Genomic DNA, 17,802 nt, shown 5'->3' with positions numbered 1-17,802 from the left:
GCTAATATTCTGAGGCTGCTGTAATCAAAACAGTAGATAACGTGGTCACCTCACTGTCACAATAACCCTAAGTTACATATTCACTTAATCTTTAAAGGTATTTCAAAGTTCACAATCCCCAAATGAAAACTCATTGGTTACTTTCAGAATTTTTTAGTTTTAAAAACGGACCATGGTGCACATACTATTTATGTTACATAAGACTTCAGTTGGGCTGGGAATGAGCTACTTAAAGCCTACAACATTTCTGTAAATATGAACATTCATACATGACAATTTGGATCAGGTTTTATCAATAAATGTGTCAAGGGAAAGAAAACCTTGTTTTTCTGAGCTTTTGGCATTTGAAACCTTTGAATGTAAGGGATTATACACCGGTAATTTCATTCTGACTTAATCTAGTGCTACAAATTACCAATATTCATAATACTTTCAGATTGTGTTTTTGAAAAGTACGGATGTGATCAAGATGTGCCTATTTTCCCATCTTTCTGATTTACAAAACATAACAAAATATAAGTTAATTATGTAATCTGATAACTGGAAAAAATGAGAAAAAAGCAGCAGAGATAAAGAAAAACAAAAGATTGAATTTAAGAACTCGATTAATGGGGGATAAGTAATTCAGAAGCACAGAACAGGAAGTTTGTATTACTGTGCACTCTGTGTTAAATTACCTCTGTGTATATTTCCCCTACGACTGAAAAATATAGGTTCTGATATAGTCAAACACATATTCATAGATAATCTTACGTGTCTGTTTTCTCTCCGTCTCCATGCAGCTAACTCTTTAGAAGCCAGTTCTTCTGGACTCATTCTTATAAGATGATCAGGGGTTACTTCTCCTTTCAGTACTTTTTTAAATAATATCTGGAAATATTTAAAAATGGGAATGAAGGGGGAGAAAAACATTTTTTAAGTAATCTCAGGACCCAATGTGGGGCTCGAACTCGTAACCCTGAGATAAAGAGTGGCACGCTGCACCGACTGAGCCAGCCAGGCGCCCCAGAAAAACATTTTTTAAAATAAAGAAGAAATGCTGTATAAAAACTTGTAATAAATAATTAGATGCAATTTCAAAACCTGATTTACAAATGTTTAATGATTTATATATTATCTACTACAGAAAAATTTATTGACAGCCTTGTATTCTAAGGCAGCAAAATGTATCTTTCATATGAAAATCAACACACAGTGGAGAAGCATACAGTAGAACCATTATGTCTATCCAAAAATTGTATTGAGACTGTTCCTTGCTTCTCCCCCACTACCCCCAAAAAAGACTCTGTCTCAGAGTATTCCCAAGGACACACACTGTGTCATAATAGCCAACCTGCAGTATAGCAAGGTACTGCATAAAAGAACTTTACTGAATGTGATGTCTTTCATATTTTTAAGATTTCATATGTTTAAGTTCTAACAGGCTTAGAGGGGACTCCAGAGCAAAGAACCTACTGCAAGAAAGAAACCTAAAGGAAATAAATGTTTACTTACTGAAGAAAAGCTTCCAGACTATATAATTCAAGAAGTATCTGAAACTCTGGACCATAATGATAGGTTGTACAAGGTAGATTTTTCTTAAGTAGCTGTTAGTATACCTCAAGGAAATACCTCATATCACATACTATCTACTGCAAATATCATTATACAAATTGACAAGCTGTTATCACTTATGTGAAAATCTTATAAAACTTAAGCAAATATACAAGGAGTTTGTATTTACACATACACAGCTTTTAGATACACTCTAAGTCCCAAACAAGAAATGCCAGGAAATGATTAACAGTTCAAGTAACGTTTGCTTCATTGCTAAAAGATATTTAGAATTAAAATCATATTTAAATTAACAAAATGTTTTAAAATAGTATTCTTTTTTACCTAAATGTAATTTATTTTCTTAAGGAGTGTTACTCTATTTTTAGATTTAAATCAGAAGTACCAATATAGTGTTTGTTATGAATTTTGGCTTAACAGCAATTTTAAAGAATACATATGAATGAATTTTTAATAAATTGGATTAAATAAGGGACAAAAAGGAAAGAAAATTCACATAAATCAGGTTAAGATGACTTATATTTTACATTTCAATACACTCATTATATAACATTAGTCACTACTATGCAGAATTCATAACTCAGTTCAGTAGCAAAAGACTATTAAAATGACAGTCTCACTTAAAGAAATAAATTATAGATCTATTGCATTATAATCTTAAATTCCAATGTATTCAGGAAAGCTGGAAGCATAAATATCCGTAGACATGAACAAAACATACTTACATTGTTTTTAGGATCTTTCAGATTGAACATCAAACTTCGGTATTTGTTCTTATATTTAGCATCTGTGTCCCGAAAAAAAGAAAAAAGCTCTTTTTCAATTTTTGTGGCAACTTTTGCTGCTTTTTCCTCTGGTACCTTCAAATTTGAGTCTGTAAGTCTTAAAATTAGAATAATTCAATTATTCTTCAAATACGTGAAGCATACATTATTCAATCTTCTATAATAATAATGTGTGTTACCTTTTCATAAGAATGTCTTTGAGGGAATGTCTGACACTTTGTCTGATCTGATCTGCAGAAGGCTTGGAAGTAGAAGTGGCAGGAGGATGCATATTAGGCATTCCCTTTTCAATTTTCTTCTTTTTTATCTCTTGCTTCTCATGAGCCCCTAATTTAAACAATTATCAAAACTCATTGTTTTTAAAAAGATATCTTCCTTTTTAATGCATAATGTAAGTTTATAAACAAAACTGATTTAAAAAATCACTATTTAGAAATCAGAACCCAAATTCTATACTGAAATATTTCTGACATTAAAATTCATCTATGATGGTGACAGATGTTAACTAGACTTATTATCATTTTGTAATATATACAAACATCCAATCATTGTCATACACCTGAAACTAACATAACGTTATATGCCAACTATACCTCAATTAAAAAAAAAGAAATTCTACTTTAAATGACTTTTAATGACAAATTAAGTGACTAAAAAGTGGCCTAAAGCTATGAAACGCATATGCCCTTATTTTGTTCCCCATTATTTAAGTAATCTCTACACACCCCATGGGGCTCCAACTCACAACCCCGCAATCAAGAATTGCATATTCTTCTGACTGGGCCAGCCAGGTGCCCCCTCACCCTCTCCTACCCACATACCAACAATTCTTAAAATCTATCATTTTATCATTTGTGGCCTCATTTTCTCACATAACCAATTATAATTACCACACCCTTGCGTACTAAACACTTTTATCTTCTCCCCTTTAAATATCTGCATTTGCAAAACCACAACCCCAATAAAAGCCAACTTTATCCTTCACCCAAATAGCCTACAAACAGCTGAAGGCACCTGGAGAAAAATAAACACTGATGCTAACAGATCTCACTTTAAATTTATAACCACAAATATGACGTAGATAACAATCTGCTGTCCTAATCCTATTAAGTTTTCCTAGTAAATCCACTCTCCCACGTCCCAAAACATCTATTTCACACTTTTTCTTTCTTCTCAAACCAACAATACCTCCTTCCCCAAGTTCAACCTCATTTGATTTTTACTTCATATTTCATTAAGAAAACAGGAAAATGACAGCTATCACAGCTTCCCATCACCAAATCTAACCTACCTGTATCTATCCTCCCTCCTACCATATACAATCATCTTCCCTATTAAAATGGATAAGCTGTCCTTTTCTATGACCAACCCTTCTATGTAAATCCTATCCCCTCTTGTTTCTTCATGGATTTTGAACCCCTCAACTACATCATCAAATTCTCTCTACTGGATCATTTCCATAGTCTTACAAACATGCTATACCTCCCTCAAAAAATTCTTGACCTCACATATCCCTCTAGCTACCACACCATTTCTGTTCCCTTTAACAGCAAAATTCTTTAAAACAGTAATCAGTATCTCTGATTCCTCGCTTTCCATTCTTTCATAAACCACTACAACTGGCTTTTATCCCCAGTGCTCCACCAAAACCATTCTAGTCAAGGTTACCAATGATTTCCATTTCACTTAATCACATATGATCTGTGCTCATCTTATTAGATGTCCAGACAACACTGAACACAACTGATCATTCCCTCCTCCTTGAAACTTCATCATGGACCTTTAGTTCTCTTACCTCACAGACCACCTTTTAGTCTCCTTTGCGAGAACCTCTTGTCTTTTCAACTTCTAAATGCTGATATGCCCCCCAAGTGCTTTGCTTCTGCCTCTTCATTATCAAACTCTTTTGTAGCTGTTTTTATCTAAGTCCATGATTTAAATAACTATGCACTGATAAATCCCTTGTTTATATACCACCCCTTGAAGTGTTCTCTAAACTCCAGACTCATCAGCCAAAAGTTTACTCAAACGTCTTTACCTGGGTATCAAGGCAGCTCAAAGTTAAAACACCTAAACATAATTTTTCAATTTTCCTCCCAAATTAGTTTTTCTCAATAAATGGTACTAACATTTATTTAATCCTCTGCTAAGACTCTCTTTCTTTCACCTACCTGTAACTAATCCACCAGCAAGTTCAGTCAATTCTTTTATAAAATATATCAGATTCTGACCATTTCTCATTCCTCCACTGTACCTGTTCCAAGCTACCATCATTTCTTTCCTAGGATATTGCTACAGACTTGTAACTACCCTCATTCTCTCCTATTCTCCTAGAATCCAATCTTCAGGTAAAACAAGAGTAACCCATCATTCCCTTGTACAAAATCCTCTGAAGGTTTCCCATTACATTCAGAATAAAATACAAACTCTTTGTCATGGCCTCAAAGTTCCTACATAATTTTCTCTGAACTCATCTTGACCATCATTCCATCCCATGTATTATTGTCTAACCACTGCATAGTGGCTCTCGTGCTCCTCAAATACCAAGCTTGTTTCTACCTTGAAACCTTTAGACTGCACTGCACTACCTAGTCCTCTAAAAAAAGTTCCCATCCCTTCAAATCCCACCTCACAAGTTACTTCCTCCATTCTATCTAGAACCAACTCCCACCACTCTCCTCAACTGTGACTCTTAACCCCATTTACTTTTTCTTCACAGCGCCTAAACACTGCAAAAATAGCACACCATTTTACTTGTCTACTTATTGTCTGTCTTCTATTAGTGTTTAAGGGCCATGAGGACGGGATCTTATTAAGTTTGCTAGTCCTTCCCAGAATTTAGAGCAATAGTTTTTAATTTCAAGAAAGATCACCTAAACTATTTTTATTGCCATTACAAAGTTAAAATGGTTAAATTTCCCTAAAATATACATAGTGTATGAAATATAACTTTATTAGTACATAATAATTTTTATTAATCTTACTACCTGGTTTGGAACCTTTTTCTCCTGTGCAAATAACAGTTGTAGTCTCTTTTGGTATTTTTTCACTTTTTTCTTCTGAGGATCTCCGAGGTAAAACTGGTTGTCCCATCTTTCGAAGAGGAGCTAGCTGCCATTTTTTTATTTCACTATCTCTACAGTCTGATGAGTTTTTGCCTTCACCAGATTCCTTGGAAAAAACAGTATTTAATTCATTAGAATGAAAACTACTAAAGCAAGGCTCAAGAGTTTGTGGATGAAAAAAATTAAACCTAATTAGTATTATAATCTCTTAAGATAGCAAACATTATATTCTTTAACCCAGTAAGTATTTAAAAGTTTTTTTAAAAGATGTACAAAAATAACTCTCAACAGCAAAAAAAGAGATTCACTCTCTCATTCAAAATCCATTTATTTGTTAAGCGCCTATTTTGCAGAACACATAACAGTTTATAAAGGAGAACTAAAAAACCTGGATATCATTTTCCCAGTAATGATATTAGAAAAAATTAGATACAAGATAGTAAGTTCTTTTAGCTGGCTGTAGATATGGAAAAAGGAGGGAGAGATTGTGGAGAAATAGGTATCTATATTTTTCACTATTTTCTAAAACAAATGAAATCACACCCACCTATAAGTTTATCAATTAAATTCTCACTGTATCAACTGGTAATTTTAACTTCCATAAAGTAGAGCAAACCATCAGGATACCTGCTACTCTCATCCTAATTATAACCAACAAAGTACTACTAGTGAACTAGAATTCTAAGACCCTTTAAAGTAATTAATCACATCATGGTACTGTTTGAAAGACAGGGAGAAGTTTTTCCATAGACGGTGGAGGAGTAGGAGACCTTAGTTTCATCTGGTCCCAGGAATTCAGTTAGATAGGTATGAAGTCATTCTGAATACCTGCAAACTCAACCGGAGGTCTAAGAAAAGAATACCTGCAACTCTACAAATAGAAAAGCAACCACTTTCTGCAAGGTAGGAGGTGTGGAGAAGTGAATCTGAGGCGATATATGGGAAGATAAACTGTAGGGGGAGGGAGCCTCTGTCAGCCAGCACCAGAAAGTGATATAGCAGGGGGGCACAAAATCAGAACTTTTAAACGTCTGCTCTAGTGAGGGACATCCCTGCCTGAAAGGTGCTCAGATGGCGAAGCAGGGTGGAATTCTAGGTAGGACAGTGTGGTCTGAGGATCCGCAGGGTTACAGGAAGATCGGGGGTACCTGAGTGTGGCAGAGTTCCCAGGCATCAGAGCAGAGAAGCTGGCTGCAATCATTGAGTCCAGAAGTGGGCTCTCAACTCAGGGCTGTCATATACTGCGAACTGCGGCACGGTCAGATGACCACCTCTGAAGAGGGGCCTAGCAAGTGTCAGAGCCACCCTGAGAACCCCTTCTTCCCTTCCCCAGGAGCCGGGGTGTGGGGGTGGGGGGAGGAGCGCAAGTGTGCCTGGCAGGAGTCTGCAGGATTTAGAGACTCCCAAATGGGGTCACGTGCCATGAGACAGAAATGCTGGTCACAGTCTGGGTGGGCACAGAATGCAGCCAGAGACCAGGGAGACAGGAGTGAATGACTGCTTTTCCCTGAGGGGACACTGAGTGGGGAGCCCCGAGCTCTCTAGGCTCTAGGACTGGAGACTGGGAGGCTGCCATTTTCATTTTCATCCTCTAAAGCAGTGCAGAAAGCCTACAGGAAAACAAAAGTCACATAGAACCATCCAGAGCCACTTATTAGCCTGGCCCCCTAGCAAGGGCCATGCAATTCTGCCCAGGGCAAAGACACCTGAGAATCAGCGCAACAGAACCCTCCCCCAAAAGATCAGCGAGAACATGCGCTAACACCAAGTTTACCGATCACAGAGAACTGCAAAACTCCAATGCCAGGAGAAATAATATATAGAAGTCATGGTTTTTTCCCATGATTCTTTAGTCTTTCAATTTTAATTTTTTTCCTCCTTCCTTTCTCAACCATTTCTTACTTTATCAACTTTTAAAAATCTTAATTTTCATTTTTACACTTACATTCTATCCTTTAATTGTATTTAATTTTATTTTTGTATATACGTAAGTTTTTCTTTCTTTACAATTTTGGGATGCAGTTTCTTCTAACAGACCAAAATACACTCAATCTAGTGTATGGCTCTGTTCTCTTCACCTGTCTGATCATATTCTCTCTTTTTTTCTTCTTTTTTATTTTTTGTTAAACTCTTTTTTAATTTTCATCTTTACAGTTACATTCTATCCTTTTGTTGTATTTAATTTTATTTTTCTATAGATATGTAAGTTTTTCTTTCCTTACAATTCTAGGATGTAGTTTCTTCTAACAAAGAGACCAAAATACACTCAGGATATAGTGTACTGCTCTGTTCTGTTCACCTGTTTATATTCTTTTTTTTTTTTTTTTTTTGTCTTTTAGTTTTCATTTTTACAGTTACATTCTATCCTTTCAATGTATCTAATTTCATTTTTGTACATATATTTTCTTTAAAATTTTGGGATCTGGTTTTCTAACAATCAAACCAAAATACACACAGGATCCAGTGTATTGCTCTTTTCTGTTCACCTGTCTGATTTTATATATATATATATATATTCCCACCCCCACCCCCAGTTTCTGGTCTCTTCTGACTTGTTTAGTGTATATTTCTCTGGGGTCACTGTTGCCATTTTAGTATTTTGTTCTCTCATTCATCTATTCTTCTCTGGACAGATGACAAGACGGAAAAACTCACCTCAAAAAAGAGAACAAGCGGCAGTACCGACTGCCAGGGACCTAATCAGTATGGATATAAGAGGTCAAAACTAGAGTTCAGAATAACGATTATAAAGATACCAGCTGGGCTTGAAAAAAGCATACAAGACACTAGAGAATCCCTTTCTGGAGAAATAAAAGAAATAAAGAAAGTCTAATCAAGTAGAAATCAAAAAGGATATTAATGAGATACAATAAAAAATGGAGACTCTAACTGCTAGGATAAATGAGACAGAAGAGAGAATTAGTGCTATAGAAGACAAAAGATGGAGAATAAAGAAGCTGAGAAAGAGATAAACAACTACTGGATCAAGAGGGGAGAATTCGAAGAGATCAGCGATACCATAAAGCAAAACAATATTAGAAATAATTGGGATTCCAGAGGAGGAGAAAGAGAGAGAAAGAGAGTGGCAGAAGGTATACTGGAGCAAAAATATAGCGGGGAACTTCCCTAATCTGGGAAAGGAAGCAGGCATTCAAGTCCAGGGGGCACAGAGAACCCCCACTCAAAATCCATAAAAATAGATCAACTTCTCAACATATAATAGTGAAGCTTGCAAACTGGGGTAAGAGGTCTGTAACCTACAAGGGCAGAAACATTATGCTGGCAGCAGACCTATCCACAGAGACCTGGAAGCCCAGAAGGACTGGCATGATATATTCAGGGTGCTAAATGATAAAAATATGCAGCCAAGAATACTTTATCCAAAGGATATCATTCAGGGGCGCCTGGGTGGCACAGCGGTTAAGCGTCTGCCTTCGGCTCAGGGCGTGATCCTGGCGATCTGGGATCGAGCCCCACATCAGGCTCTTCTGCTATGAGCCTGCTTCTTCCTCTCCCACTCCCCCTGCTTGTGTTCCCTCTCTCGCTGGCTGTCTCTATCTCTGTCGAATAAATAAATAAAATCTTTAAAAAAAAAAAAAAAGGATATCATTCAAAATAGGAGCGATAAAATGCTTCCAGAACAAACAGAAACTAAAAGAATTTGTGATCACTAAACCAGACCTGCAAGAAATATTAAAGGGGATCTTTTAAGCAAAGAGAGGGCCCAAAAGTAACAGAGACCAGAAAGGAACAAAGACAACATACAGAAACAGTGACCTTATAGGTAATACAATAGCACTAAATTCATATCTTTCAGTAGTTACTCTGAATATAAATGAGCTAAATGCCCCAATCAAAAGACACAGGGTATCAGACTGGATAAAAAAGCAAGACCCAGGGGCGCCTGGGTGGCTCAGTCAGTTAAGGGTCTCCCTTTGGCTCAGCTCACGACCCTGGGGGACCTTGGGGTCCTAGGATCATGTCCCGCATCGGGCTCTCTGCTCAGCAGGGAGCCTGCTTCTCCCTCCCTCTGCCTGCCTCTCTGCCTACTTGTGTGTGTGTCTCTCTCTCTCAAATAAATAAATAAAATCTTTAAAATAAATAAATACATAACATTAAAAAAAAACAACCACCATCAATATGCGGTCTACAAGAGATTCTTTTTTTTTTTAAGAGATTTTATTTATTTGAAAGAGACAGCCAGTGAGAGAGGGAACACAAGCAGGGGGAGTGGGAGAGGAAGAAGCAGGCTCCCAGAGGAGGAGCCTGATATGGGACTCAATCCCAGAACGCTGGGATCACACCCTGAGCCGAAGGTAGACGCTTAACAACTGCGCCACCCAGGCACCCCGAGACTCATTTTAGACCCAGAGACACCACCAGATTGAAAGTGAAGGGGTGGAAAACCATTTATCATGCTAATGGACATCAAAAGAAAGTCCTTATATCAAATTAGATTTTAAACCAAAGACTGTAATAAAAGATGAGGGAGGACAATATCTCATAATTAAAGGGTCCATCCAACAAAAAGATTTAACAATTGTAAATATTTATGTCCTTAACATGGGAGCAACAAATTATATGAACCAATTAATAACAAAATTTAAAAACACATCGATAATAATAGTAGGCAACTTTAATACCCTACTCACTGCAATGGACACATCATCTAAGCAGAAGATCAACAAGGAAACAAGGGCTTTGAATGACACACTGGACCAGATGGAACTTCACAGAGATATTCAGAACATTCCATCCTACAGCAACAGAATACACATTCTTCTCCAGTGCACATGGAACATTCTCTGGAATAGATCACATACTGGGTCACAAATCAGGTCTAAACTGGTACCAAAAGACTGGATTCATTCCCTGCATATTTTCAGACCACAATGCTTTGAAACTGGAACTCAATCACAAGAGGAAATTTAGAAAGAACTCAAATACATGGAGGTTAAAGAGCATCCTGTTGAAGAATAAATGGGTCAAACAGGAAATTGAAGAATTTAAAAAATCCATGGAAACAAATGAAAAATGGAAACAAATGAAAAATGAAAACACAACTGTTCAAAACCTTTGGGATGCGGCAAAGGCAGTCCTAAGAGGGAAGTATATAGCAATACAAGCCTTTCTCAAGAAACAAGAAAGGTCTGCAAAACACAACCTAACCTTACACCTAAGGAGCTGGAGAAAGAACAGAAAATAAAGCTTAAACCCAGCAGGAGAAGAGAAATAATAAAGATTAGAGCAGAAATCAAGGAAATAGAAACCAAAAGAACAGTAGAACACAGCAACAAAACTAGGAGCTGGTTCTTTGAAAGAATTAGTAAGATTGATAAAACCCTGGCCAGACTTATCAAAAAGAAAAGAAAAAGGACCAAAATAAATCAAATCACAAATAAAAGAGGAGAGATCACAACCAACACCGAAGAAATACAATTATAAGACACATTATAAGCAACTAATATGCCACCAAATTAGGCAATCTGGAAGAAATGTATGCATTCCTAGAGATGTATAAACTACCAAAACTGAACCAGGAAGAAATAGAAAACCTGAACAGACCCATAACCAAAAAGAAAATTGAAGGAGTAATCAAAAATCTCCCAACAAACAAAAGTCCAGGCCCTGACAGCTTCCCAGAGGAATTCTATCAAACATTTAAAGAAGAAGTAATACCTACTCTTCTGTAGCTGTTTCAAAAAATAGAAATGGAGGGAAAACTTCCAAACTCATCCTCTGAGGCCAGCATTAACTTGATCCCAAAACCAGACAAAGACCCCACCAAAAAGGAGAATTATAGACCAATCCCCCTGATGAACATGGAAGCAAAAATTCTCACCAAGATAATAGCCAGCAGGATCCAACAGTACATTAAAAGGATTATTCACCATGACCAAGTGGGATCTATTCCTGGGCTGCAAGGGTGGTTCAACATCCACAAGTCAATCAACATGATACACTACATTAATAAAAGAAAGGACAAGAACCATACGATCCTCTCAATAGATGCAGAAAAAGCACTTGACAAAGTACAGCATCCTTTCTTGATTAAAACCCTTCACAGTGCAGGGATAGAGGGACCATACCTCAATATCATAAAAGCCACAAAAGTGCATAGTAAATATCATTCTCAATGGGAAAAAACTGAGGGCTTTTTTTAAAGTTACTTATTGATTTGACAGAGACAGAGCGAGCACGCACACAAGTAGGGGGAGCAGCAGGCAGAGGAAGAAGGAGAAGCAAGCTCCCTGCCGAGTGGGGAGCCCGATATGGGGCTCGATCCCAGGACCCTGGGATCATGACCTGAGCGAGCCAAAGGCAGATGCTTAACCAACTGAGCCATCCAAGCGTCCAAAACTGAGGGTTTTTCCCTTAAGGTCAGGAACATGGCAAGGGTGTCCACTATGAGCACTGCTGTTCAACATAGTACTAGAACTCCTAGCCTCAGCAATCAGACAACAAAGAGAAATTAAAGGCATCCAAATTGCAAAAGAAGTCAAACTCTCACTCTTTGCAAATGATATGATACTCTATGTGGAAAACCCAAAAGACTCCACCCCAAAATTGCTAGAACTCATACAGGAATTCAGCAAAGTGGCAGGATATAAAATCAATGCATAGAAATCAGCTGCATTTCTATACACTAACAATGAGACAGAAGAAAGAGAAATTAAGGAGTTGATTCCATTTATAACCGCACCAAATACCATAAGATACCTAAGAATAAACCTAACCAAAGAGACAAAGGATCTGTACTCAGAAAACTATATAACACTCATGAAAGAAACTGAGGAAGACACAAAGAAATGGAAAAACGTTCCGTGTTCACGGACTGGAAGAACAAATATTGTTAAAATGTCTATGCTACCTAGAGCAATCTATACATTCAATACAATCCCCATCATAATACCATCAACTTTTTTCACAGAGCAGGAACAAATAATCCTAAGATTTGTATGGAACCAGAAAGACCCCGAATAGCCAAAGGAATGCTGAAAAGAACACCAAATCTGGTGGCATCACAATCCTGGACTTCAAGCTATATTACAAAGCTGTAATCATCAAGACAGCATGGTACTGGCACAAAAACAGACATATAGATCAATGGAACAGAACACAGAACCCAAAAATGGACCCTCAACTCTATGGTCAACTAATCATTAACAAAGCAGGAAAGAATATCCAAAGGAAAAAAGATGGTCTCTTCAACAAATGATGTTGGCAAAATTGGATAGCCACATACAGAAGAATGAAACTGGACCATTTCCTTACACCATACACTATAATAGACTCGAAATGGATGAAAGACCTAAATGTGAGACAGGAATCCAACAAAATCCTAGAGGAGAACAAAGGCAGCAACCTCTGTGACCTTGGCCACAGCAACTTCTTGCTAGACACATTTTCAAAGGCAAGGGAAACAAAGGCAAAAATGAACTACTGGGACTTCATCAAGATAAAAAGCTTTTGCACTGCAAAGGAAACAGTCGATAAAACCAAAAGACAACCGAGAGAATGGTAGAAGATATTTGCAAATGTTTTATCAGATAAAGGGCTAGCATTCAAAATCTATGAAGAATTTGTCAAACTCAACATCCAAAGAACAAATAATCCAATCAAGAAATGGGCAGAAGACATGAACAGACATTTCTCCAAAGAAGACATAAATATGGCCAACAGACATGAAAAAAAATGCTCATCACTCATCATCAGGGAAATACAAATCAAAACCACAATGAAATACCACCTCACATCAGTCAGAATGGCTATAATCAACAAGTCAGGAAAGGACAGATGTTGGTGAAGATTCAGAGAAAGGGAAACGTTCTTAGAATGTTGGTGAGAATGCAAACTGGTGCAGCTACTCTGGAAAACAGTATGGAAATTCCTCAAAAAGTTGAAAATAGAGCTACCCTACAACCCAGCAATTGCACTACTAGGGATTTACCCCAAAGATACAAATGTAGTGATCCAAAGGGGCACCTGTACCCCAATGTTTATAGCAGCAATGTCCACTATAACCAAACTATGGAAAGAGCCCAGATGTCCACTGACAGATGAATGGATAAAGATGTATATATATACAATGGAATACTACTCAGCCACGAAAAAAATGAAATCTTGCCATTTGAAATGACGTGGATGGAACTAGGCAGTATTACGCTAAGTCAATCAGAGAAAGACAATTATATGATCTCAATTGTATGTGGAATTTAAGAAACAAAACAGAGGATCATACAGGAAGGAGGAAAAAATGAAACAAGACCATCGATGTTGTACACAAATAATGAATTATGGAACATTGCATCAAAAACTGGGGATGTACTGTATGCTGACTAATGTAACAAAATAAAAATAATTAAAAATTAATTAATTAATTAATTAATAAAATAAGACGAAACCAAAGAGGGAGACAAACCATAAGAGACTCTTAATCATAGGAAACAAACTGAAGGTTGCTGGAGGGGATCAGGGTGGCATGGTGGGGTAAGTGGGTGATGGACATTAAGGAAGGCATGTGATGTAATGAGCACTGGGTATTATAGAAGACTGATGAATCACTGACCTCTACCTCTGAAACAAATAATACATTATATGTTAATTGATTTAAATTAAAAAATGAAAATTAAAGAATGACAGAGAAAAGAACACTATGATATATAATCATAGGTTTTTATAGGCTTTAAGAAGACAGAATACATACCAAAAAACTGATTTTCTCTAGACTAGGAATCCTCTAATTTTTTCTATCTCTCCAACTAGATTCACTTGAGGACAGAAACATAATTCAATCGGTGCTATATACCCAAGTCTGGTACCATGCTTGGCACACAACAGGAACTCGGGAAATGGTTCAACATAAAATCTAGGTATAAGAAGTGATATTTAAAAAGCAGATTCCATAAACTAATATCAGCAGAGTCCAAATAAGATTCAACAGTTCACCATCAAAAAGAAAAGGAAGCAGTAATCACTTGGATTGCACGTGTACTTACAAAATCGGACTAACTTCAATTTCTTTTCTGATACAGAGAATGGATAGAGTGGTTTCTCAAAACATTAAATGTTTCATGTCTTTTTAGACAAAATGGAAACAACTTAGCTAAATGACAAAACAATGAGCTATATTTCTGAATGGCCAAGCTATTACACCCAAGAAGTGATGATTCATAGTTAATAATTAACAGAAGTTTTCCAAAGATGTGCTATAAACTGTTATCAGTGGAGCTCTCAATTCTATACCAATTACTTTGGTGCTAATCAAATCAACATAAAAAGGAATAGCAAATGTCAGAAGGACATAATCTGATTCTCAAAATGTCTGGGCAGCCAGAAAATGCTGGATGCCACAAGGACTAGCAACCTGCAATTTAATCCAGATTTGTAATATAAGGAGTGTCTCAAAGAACTGAGTTTATAAATAATGAAGATGATTTTGGAAAAAACACGCTTATGTTCTTCAATCGCAATGGTTGGACTAAAAGATTTTCATGGTTCTTCTAACACTCCAAGAGTTCACTGTCTTTTGGATTATTATATTTGACTGTCCACATGTATTTGTTGCCATGGTTGTCGCCTTCCCACCATTATAAGAACAACAAAATAGAAAAATCATAGGTAACAAATACACAATGAAAATTATAAAAATTTAATCAGATAAAGCATTAAATCTTTTATACATCTCTCCTGTAATTGACTAAGTATCTTGAAATTTCTATTCAGAAAATACATTTAGAAACTAGTTAAAAATATAAGGTAAGGGAAAACTGACTTAAGAGGAAAAACGTATGAAGTGAAGGTTCCAAGCAAACAGTGGGACAAAATCAAAAGCATTAAGTCTATGTTTCCTTAAAGAGACAAAATAACTCTTCTACCTGAAAATAATAATGTCAAATGTGGTTTAGGAATTAGTAGATAGTTATGGACTGAAAAGTTTTAAAAGCTTATCAGCAAGCACAACGTACAGCTCAGCACCACTTTAATACCACAAGATCACACACACATCCTATCAAAGAAAATCCAAGTACCAAACTAGAGACTAGAAACTACACAAAATGCTATAAGATGATATACATATTTTGAAGATTTCACGACCTGGTTTCAACAAGACTGCCAAAATATTTTAAATAGAAATCCATTCATTTTTATGGAAAAATACATTTGAAAACATAAACTTAGAACAATGAAACCCAAAGAGAAATTTCAAATTGTCAGACCATACAAAGTTCTTAAACAAAAAGAATGCATTAATGAGAAGCTTACCCGTTTTAAAATTTTGACCTTGTGCTTCACTGTATCTTCTATATATTTGGTTTTATCATTTGTTGGTGTGTGCTTTGATAACCCAAGCTTTTCATATTCCATTGTTCTATCTTCACTATGAACTTCAACTTTAGCCTGGTTTTCCAAAATATCTGAATCTACTATTTCAGTCTTTTTATCTTCTTCAGCACAACATTTTACACACACGTATTCTTTGTCTTCTTCTCCCATTTGTTGTGCTTGACAAAGACTTAAACCAACACAATCACCATGAAACCAGTCATCACATCTCCCACAGCCAACCATAAACCTGGAAAGAGGGGAAAAAACTTTGATTTAATACATTTTTTTAAAAATGTTAAAAAGTGAGCCTAAATTAAATTTTCAATCATTTTCTGATATTTGTTTTCCATCTTTACCCATTCTACTGGTTCAACATGGAGCAAATTTTCAAAGAATGTTCTATGAAGACAGAACTTTTAAGTCAAATATATCCCGTCTAGTATGAATGAGAAAATACAAAAAACCATAAAGGTGAAATAAAGGGCAACTGACCTTTGTCAGCATATTGCATGGAATAACAAAGTATAAAATAACATTTCTACACTGAGAAGGGTGTTAAGAGCTGTGATAATCTGATCACAGACAATCCGTCAAAGTTACAGTAACATTTACCCCACACATCTGAAACCCTATCTAAAACTGAAGAATCGTTCATCCAATGAATAATTTTGAATGACAAAGGATCGCAGCAAAAATGCAACTCGAAATCCAACAAAATGGAGACTCAAGATTGTTTATTAACCACCTTAACTATGTCACTATTCTGAACTCAGAACATTCTGGCTCATGGTGTCACAGTGATTAAGCTGAAGAATCTTTTTATATACTTTTGAGCGCAAAATTCCTTACTACTGACCATGCTTTAGATAATAAACTTGTTTCTCTGAATAAAAATCATTATATTTTTAACATGAAGATATTAATATTTAGGCTGAATTTCTCTTAAGTTTCCAATCTCTTCATAAAAGTTTTCCTTTACTACATTTTATCTGAATAACTTCACTAACAATGAAAAAAAATGAATGAACACAAGATTTTGGAGTCTTAAAAGCTTGTTTTTCTAACTTAAAAATACCTGGAATTACTTTTTTTAATAAAATGGTAAATCAGATGTACACACAGCAGTTGAGGAATGTTATTTAATTTTAACCCATTGTTAGGTAAACTACAGAGCTCACTTAATCATGTTTAATATTTTTCTTTCTTCTTCGGGTAATTCAAGGTATGTTTGAAAGGTTAAGATAAAAAGATGTAGGTATATTCTTTAATGGATTAAAGACTTTGATTTTGTAAGAGTGGCACCAACAATGCCAAAACTCATTTTGGCCAACTGATAGGGCCAACTCTCTTATACCAGAGGTTTTAAGGTTGAAATTATAAAAATAATTGTCAGTCCTTACAGATCTTGAAAAAAAAGTCACAGCAAATACTCATTCCTCAACAGTGGCACATTTTTCTCTTCCTCTTGTTCCTTTCTATTGTGTATCAAACTATTGCTGTGCATTAAGAAAACGACTTCATGTTTATAATTCACCATTCTTTACCCTAACTAGTAATGCCTGTGCTAGCTTTATGAAGTAAATCATTTCTGAAAATGATGGGGGAAAAAACAGAAAGATGAAAACCTCCTGTTTTTGTTTAAAAACAAAACACAATGTTTTGGACTCACAGATCAGCAAGAAAACTTTCAAACAATGTGGTATTTGTTTGCAAGATAGAAATGGTCTATCTAGGCTTGTGGAGATTTTAGATGGGTCCATGTTTCAATGATACAGATCTTCCAGCCAACAAAATAAGTGAAAAACGTTAACTGCACAGTTTTTCTATTTCAGGTTGCAAAGTTGTAAGAACTATACTTGAAAGCAGGTAATATGAATATCTTTGAACTACTGAAGGAAAGCTAGCAGTCGTTTCCCTTTACTTCCACTATCAGAGCTATATTATTTCTTCAAAGCAAGTCTAGACTAGTTTCAGTTAAGACACTACCTAAAAACCTACACACTATGACCATGGCTATGCTGTTACCCCATATTCAAATCTAAATATCAAATTATAAGCACATATTTAAA

At 36.0% G+C, this 17,802-nt stretch overlaps 1 protein-coding gene across 7 annotated transcripts in view; it reads right to left on the bottom strand.

Moving 5' to 3' along the window:
- PHF3 (PHD finger protein 3) overlaps positions 1-17,802 on the bottom strand; it is an 84,551-nt gene that overhangs the window by 11,328 nt on the left and 55,421 nt on the right. For all 7 annotated transcript variants that reach the window (XM_026507143.4, XM_026507140.4, XM_026507141.4 and 4 more), the window contains 5 exons: positions 15,671-15,980; positions 5,327-5,510; positions 2,519-2,666; positions 2,280-2,436; positions 754-870 (listed from right to left, as the gene is read on the bottom strand). In XM_026507143.4, coding sequence (XP_026362928.1) covers positions 754-870; positions 2,280-2,436; positions 2,519-2,666; positions 5,327-5,510; positions 15,671-15,980 — 916 coding nt within the window. The remainder of the gene's footprint in view (positions 1-753; positions 871-2,279; positions 2,437-2,518; positions 2,667-5,326; positions 5,511-15,670; positions 15,981-17,802) is intronic.

This window comes from Ursus arctos, unplaced genomic scaffold (genome assembly GCF_023065955.2).
Source record: "Ursus arctos isolate Adak ecotype North America unplaced genomic scaffold, UrsArc2.0 scaffold_29, whole genome shotgun sequence".
NCBI lineage: Eukaryota > Metazoa > Chordata > Mammalia > Carnivora > Ursidae > Ursus > Ursus arctos.
Note: the sequence above shows the minus strand (reverse complement) of the source record. Positions and strands in the feature narration are given on the sequence as shown.